Genomic DNA, 7,458 nt, shown 5'->3' on the forward strand with positions numbered 1-7,458 from the left:
TATGGCTTGGTTTAAAAGTGAGAAATTTTAAATTAGAATATTTATTCTGAAAATATCACTACTATTTGACATACCAGATCCTCGTTGTTCTTCTTTTCTTCTGAAAACAAGAAAAAAGTTTATGTGCCTGCTTAAGCGTTCAAAAGTTGGGTTAACAGGTGTCTTCATTGTGATACCAGCGACTAAGTAGAAACGGTGTCGTTTATCTTTCGCTTACCTGACAAATCACAAAGCCTCCAAGCGGAAATCTTCATCCCCCGTAACACAGACAAACAGATACTCTCTCCCAAATCTCTCAACGTCTGAAAATCAATTTCAATTGCAAGAACAGAACCACAGATGGCAAACAAGAACCAAAAGAAGGCTAATCTCTTAGATCACCACTCTATCAAGCACATTCTCGACGAGTCTGTCTCTGAGGTGACGCACAAAAAGCCCTAAATCCTCCTTCTTCTCTCTCTAGATCAATTGATCGGTTTCAGTTTTATTTTATTTTATTTTTTTCAATTTCCAGATTGTTACCAGTCGCGGATATGTGGAAGATTTCAGGACAAGCAATATAAGATTATTGATTGGGATCATTATCATAGTTATTGCGCTTGTTGCTCAGTTCTACAAGAAGAAGTTTCCTGAGAACAGGGACTTTTTGATCGCTTGTATCGTATTATATCCTTTGAAACGTTTTTTTTTCTTCAATTTGATTATTCTATTTGCTTCGCACACTTTCATTGATTGGGTTTTAATTTTTCTTAGATGAATGATTGCAAGGTCCTGCAAGCTTGTCTCAGTTTGCTTGTCGGTTGTGGGTCGTTGATTTTTTTTGTTTGAGTTTTATTTAATGAATTATCAGCTTTTATGAGGTGAGGATATAAGATTCTTTGCTCATATGAGCTCCAGCAGGTCAACTTGTCAGTTTCATAGCCAAAATGACATAGATTGTGAGATTTGAAATTATATATCAGGAAAGAGAGTATTTTTTGATCGGCCTCTTTTTTCCTCCTCTCCCTTGAATGTGAAAGTTGCAGTTATATGGGCCAATCCTAATTCAGGTTTTGGTTAACTTGAGCGTGAGAAAATTATTTGAAATTTGGTTTTGCCCACTTATTTTTCTTTCAGTGTTTGAAGGAAATACTTGCAAGTTAAAGACAGATTTTGTTAATCTTTGACTCTGGCAAGTATATAGTCTTCAATGGATTGTTGCAGCTGATTACTTACACAAAAGAGAAGAATGCAATCATGTTCACATATCCTCCTCATGTAAGTTCTTCAGTTCTGAAATGGGATTCATTTGGCAATTGTAACCGGTATTTGTGTGGTAGTACTGGTATATTATTATGTTAATGTATCTTGCACCACTAAGTGATGGGTTAACCTGGTAACTTTTTGTATATTAGAAAGTTATACCTCAATGTGCTTATTTAGGCATGTTATTCCACTGCAATCACAACTGTTATCAATTGAAGCGGCATTAATATTTTTGCCACATCCCAGCAACTACAGATATTGGATGTAAAAGAATCTCATCCATCTAAATTAAGGTTTAAGAGCTAATATTTTTGTGAGTGTAAGCGAAATTGTGCATTTCTTGGGTAGTTGCTGTCACACAGGAATATGTTGGTTGGGATGCTGTTAGACAGAATCTGAAAGCAGTCGCCTGGTGTGTTCATTCTCTTTGGATTTGGATAAGTAAATATTTTTTCATGTGCCATCAACGAAGCTCGAATTTCTGTTTGACAAGTTGCTTTTCTGGTGTTACTTTATTTGATGCCAATAGCTGTTGGTATCACAGGTTTTCTGTTTATCCTTTCCATTCTTCATAATCTTCTTCCAACTCTTAGCATTGTCCTCATTAATGTTGCAGGGTTTCTCATCTCCAGATTAGGGTGGGTTTATGGGGATTTAGGGTGTTCTGTTTTTTCATATTAACTCTTGGAGTTCTATGGTCTATACCTTCTGCATTGCTGCCTGTTCTTTATATCTTTCTCTTTCATCGTTGATATCACCATGCACCTGGATGCATATGTGTATACTGGTTCAAATCTCACATTCTCTTGGTTGATGGTTATTCAAGTTAATATGTTATTTTTAATTTTGTTCAGAACAAATATCCGCATATAATCTCTGTCTGTGTGTATTTGTCTATATATGGTCCCCTCTATATCTTGATGAGTTAAAGGGACATTTTTTGCAGGCCCTATTCTCTCCTTGTCACTGTAGTTGTTTTGAGTTATGATATCACAACTTTCTTTTTACCATCTTGCCCTTTCGGTAGTGCTTCTAGAACAGTCCTACAAACTATATCACCTTTGAATTTTCATATGATCTGGGTAAGATGCTTCTTTTCAATTCCATTCTGTCTGGAAGAATCGATGAAAATAAAAAGATAATTTCAGTCCATATATCGTAAGAATTAACAAAACCTCATCCGTTGAAGGTTTGGTGTATGTTTCCAACTTGTAATCTCCCTGACAGCCTGATATTATGTCACAGACGGGGAGAAACTTACATGACTATAGACTAGCTGGGGTCTGACGGGCTTATCAAATTTCACATAAATATTTTTTTATTGCCCTTCTATGTGCTGTCAAATATTTTCATCCATTTGGAGTTGGAGATATCAGGACAACAATGTAAAGTGTTTTCCTTTATGTCCTAAGGTCACAGAAGGAAAGATTGTAGCTTAAATTAAACAACAAAGTAAATAGGAAAAACAACATAGGACATTGGAGAAGAAGCTCTTATGCATGAGCTTAAATCAAGGATATGTTTTTTGCTAGCTTATGCATACGAGAAAAGAACTCACTTGAAGAGTTTTCAGTCCTTTAAAAATATTGATTTTCATGGTTGCATCTGATCAATCTCTACTCCGAGTCGTATAAGAAGTGAATGCTTACGCTTGGCAATTGCACAAGCAATGCCTGATGTTGCTGATAGAATCTTGGATTCTTAGAAGCTTACATCTTATGAACTTGTGGGGCTAGTCCCCAATCAAGTTAGTATGTTTTCACAGCCAGTCCTCCATCCTTGGAACCATCTAAATTCTAAAGTAAGGAAAAGCCTTAATCACACTAAAACCAGACATCACTCAAAACAGAAAGGAGCATATGATTTTCCATATCAAGGTTGAGTTGGAGACTACTCATTCAATGGGATGAAGCCATTGTCCTTCATAGAGAGGATTTCATGGTTCTGTGCCCGTCAGAAAGAATCTATACCAGCAACTCGTACAACTCCTGATGCTTGCTGAAATAGATGACAGGAAGAACCACATCATCAAAACCTGCGATAATAGTGGACAGGATCTGAGTGCTGCTGGACTTGATATGAAACTAAACTCTAAAGCATATTTTCTTCTCTCTTTCCCTCAAATGATTTGAGTGCTGCTGGACTTTGGCCCTTAGTTGAATTTCTTTTTGGAGCTGAAAATTTTTTATGGGTGTTCCATGTGGAATTTGCCCCGTAAACTTCGCATGCATAGGCCTGTGCAGATTTCGGTTTAAACCGAAAAACCGAACCGAACCGATTAATTTCGGTTTTTCGGTTCGGTTAATCGAGATGATCGGTTTGGTTCGGTTAGTATATTTAAAATTATTCGGTTTTCGGTTCGGTTCGGTTTAAACATGTTAAATAACCGATCAAACCGAAAAAACCGATTTAGTTGCCCAACCCAACCCAGCACTCTGTGAGACCTATTATACCCAACCCAACCCAGCACTCTCTGAGTCCATCCCTTTCGCCGAACCCCTCAATCCCATTCTCCAATCTCCCGATTCCCCCCCCCCCGAACCCCTGTTCTCCTCAATCCCGATTCCCCCCGATCGTCAATCTTTTTCTCGTCGACCGCCGACCGTCGACCATCAACCTCTTTCCCGTCGACTCCGTGGACTGATCTCTTGAGAGCAGAGATACTAGTATGGACCGCTCATCGATCTCTCCAAAGTAACTTCTCACATCAGCGACTTCGTTCAGCTTCTCGTTTTTGTTCACCGTTGCAATCCCGTTCAGGTCTCTCTTTTTCTTCCTCTCTGTGTTTTCTTTCTTTCTTTTTTCTTTTTGTACCAGTGGATTTGAATATGGTTTCTTTTTCTTCCTCCCTGTGTTTTCTTTCTTTCTTTCTTTTTTCTTTTTGTACCAGTGGATTTGAATATGGTTTTGCAGTTTGGCAATTTGTGTTACTTTTAATATTTGTTTGTCTTGGGTTGAGTATGGGTTAGGATCACCTTTGGTGAAAGAAAGAGAGGTCCTGCTCACTGCAACTTCGCTATTCTGGGTTCTTATTGAGCGTAGCCATGTCTGAAAGATGCGAAGAAGAGAAAGGGGACAACCCATTTTAATTGTTTATTAATTTTATTTCTTAATTGTTTATTAATTTTATTTTTTGAGATAAAAAATTAAAAAAAATACAAATTTCGGTTTGAACCGAACCGAACCGAACCGAACCGAATTTTATCGGTTCGATTCGGTTCGGTTATACCTTCATAATCGGTTTTTTCGGTTTTACAAATTTTAACAAATCGGTTTTCGGTTTTATCGGTTCGGTTCGGTTCGGAACCGAACCGACCGATTGCACAGCCCTACGCATGCATAGTCTGTCCTCTAGAGTTTTTGGTCTCCCAAAAATGATCTATTTAGTTGATAGCCTGATTGGCACTTAATGGATGCAAGCTTGTTGTGAAAGAGGGACATAGTTGTATGTTCTCTATATATGTCTATCATGTGTAAAGCATGAACCATATTTTTGAAATTCTTTTCTAATCATATTCTTAAAAGGTGCATATTACAGAAAAATGCCAATTTTATTATCAGCGATAAGAGTTTAGCCCATTGGATGATGTAAAAAATCTGGTTGATCCTCTGTTTATTCACTGTTTTTTTTTTCTCCTTCTTCTTCTAACGACAGATGATTCCTATTATGCTTTCAGACATAGGTTCACAGAAGACAGCTTTATTAATGATTTTTTTTTAAAATGCAGGGATCTTACACCAGCACTGGTTTGGTGGTCTCTTCCAAATTGCCCAGATTTTCTGATGATTACACACTTAGCATAGCAAGTGCAGATCCGAAATCAATTTCTGCAGGAAAACCAGTGCAGTTTACCAAGAGCGTCACCCAGTGGTCTGTCTCTCCCCCATCCCCTTGCACACACACACAAACTCATGCATACACAAGTCACAAGCACACACACAAAGTTATGCATGCACGTGCAAATCCAGCCTTTTGATTTATGAAGTGCACTAGCGCGATGACATGCATTTCTGACCTTTCAAATTGTTTGCAGGTTCACCAAGGATGGAGTTTTAGTGGAAGGTTTGTTCTGGAAAGATGTTGAAGCTCTAATAAATGATTATGCAGGAGAACCAAAGAAAAACAAGTGAGCTGCTCCCCTTAAATTGTTTGATAGTTCAATGGTTAGACAGAAAGAAAGTTAGCAAATTGAGATTTGAGATGGATGCTCCTTGCAATTATGATTATTCTCTTAAAAAATTTTTGAACCAAACTAAATGAACATCGACTTCACGAGTATTTTGGATTAGACCTGTTAATGTCATTCATATGGTGTTGCCTCTTGGAAAGCAATGGCTTTGTCTTCTGTTGGAAGGCACAAGGTATGTCCAAGTCTTATATTGGCTACTGGTATACACCTTGATTGATGCTCAACTGGGATAATTTCAGTATGTCATTTTCAACAAATATACTCACTCCATTTGTTTGGCGAAGAATTCAGGCTGATCTATGCCTTATTCTTTCTGCTTCTGTTACATTGGAATTAAGACTCGGCTATGGTTCATCAAAATCGGATTGATTGAAGTCAGTTTTGGTCTGAATTGGAACTGGTCGGTTCATTCTAGTTTTGGGTTGAAACCATTTTCTAAAATTCATTTTAAAGAAAGTAATTTAAAAATTGCAACCGTTAAATTTGAATTGATGGATTGTAGTAGTTCAAAATTTAGTCCCCTGAATTTTGAATTGAAACTGTCCTAACTAGAGTAATTCACGTTACTGATTCACGATTACAGAGTCATCGCATATGTTAAGAGTATCAAATCAGGTTGATGCTATTGGGTTGGTAACTAAAAGAGTCTGAAAATTGTCGAAAGTGAAAGAGGCGCAAAAGTAAGCGCAAGATGCCATTGAAAGTCGCAAATATAAGCACGAGATGCGATTGAAAGCCGAATGCAGCTTGCTGATACAACGCATCCAACAAGTAGGACCTGAATCAACTCATGTTCGACTTGCAGATGCAACTGTCTTAAAGATGCATCTGCAGAATTAGAGGGACTTTTTTTTCCTTTCCGAAAAAATGCAAACCCCAGATTGAAATAGTGCTTTATTAATTTTTACCACCATTTTGTAATTTATTTCTTGTCCAATACCATTTCGTAAATTCTTTTTTTTTAACACCACCAATATGTCAATGCTTATAAATATCAACGGCTCTCTCCATATTCTGTAAAAGAATGATGGCAACTATTGATTCACTGAGGTATTTAATTTCATGGAAAAATTTGTCACTGGCAAGTTTTTGTACTCATTTGGTCGTTTTCACACTTTCTCTATCCATCATTTTAAGTTTTTCATGAATTCTACCCTTATTTTAAAGTTTTGAAACTTAAACAGGAGTTTTGAAAATTTGAAAGTTTTTGGAGTTTAGATCTTCCACATCAGAAAGTAATGATCAAATTATGCTAGTCTTTTTCATTATTATTATTGTTTATGGTCTATAAAAAAAATTATTTTAAAAAAGTTTGTGATTACTTCTTCTTTAAATATCAAAACTGTTCGTTATGTTATTTTTATTTTAATAATTCGGGGCTAATATTAACCTACCTATCACCTTGTAAAATTATTATTATTTTTTTAGTAATCAATTTATGAGTTGAAGATTAATTATTCCTCACCTATAGATTTTGATCAAGAATCTCCATGGTTGAGAATTTGATGTCTACTTTCCCTTAAATGGGTCCCGCATATGGAATTTTGGAATATGCCATTGGCTATTTTATTTCCTTCGCAAATTGCTATTCATTTATCTTCGGGAAAACTTATAAATAAATGCAAAAGGACCCACTTGATTAATAAAAATTGTAAAAGGACCCACTTGCAAATAATTGCAGTTGTATTTTTTTCAATAAAAAATAATAATAATAATTGTACGGCTCTATTTGAGACAGATGAATATTCTATCTTTAAAAAATATTTAAAAAAAAAAAAACACATGTGGAGCCTACACAATAAGAAATAAGATGCCCATTAGAATTAGGTGATCTTCTTCGCCGTTAGAGTGCGTGAGATTTAAAATTTGAATCTTTTTATTTATAAGATATTTATTTTTCCAAAGAAAGAAAATTACCACTAATTATATAATTTATTTGTACATTAAACTTTTATTTATCGTTCAAAAAAAAAAATTTTTGTGATATCTCGAATTGTATATACATTTCTCGCATTTGCGGATT

The 7,458-nt window shown here is 36.0% G+C and overlaps 1 protein-coding gene across 1 annotated transcript; it reads left to right on the plus strand.

The window, feature by feature from the left end:
• The first annotated feature begins 210 nt into the window (after positions 1–210).
• On the plus strand, positions 211–5,718 carry LOC110624724 (probable signal peptidase complex subunit 2). Its single transcript, XM_021769988.2, has 5 exons — positions 211–420; positions 515–666; positions 1,176–1,257; positions 4,974–5,116; positions 5,280–5,718. The coding sequence occupies exons 1-5, from the start codon at positions 340–342 to the stop codon at positions 5,374–5,376; spliced, it is 555 nt and encodes a 184-aa protein (XP_021625680.1). The 5' UTR covers positions 211–339; the 3' UTR covers positions 5,377–5,718.
• The last annotated feature ends 1,740 nt before the right edge of the window (positions 5,719–7,458 follow it).

The sequence above is a fragment of the Manihot esculenta genome, chromosome 10, assembly GCF_001659605.2.
Source record: "Manihot esculenta cultivar AM560-2 chromosome 10, M.esculenta_v8, whole genome shotgun sequence".
NCBI lineage: Eukaryota > Viridiplantae > Streptophyta > Magnoliopsida > Malpighiales > Euphorbiaceae > Manihot > Manihot esculenta.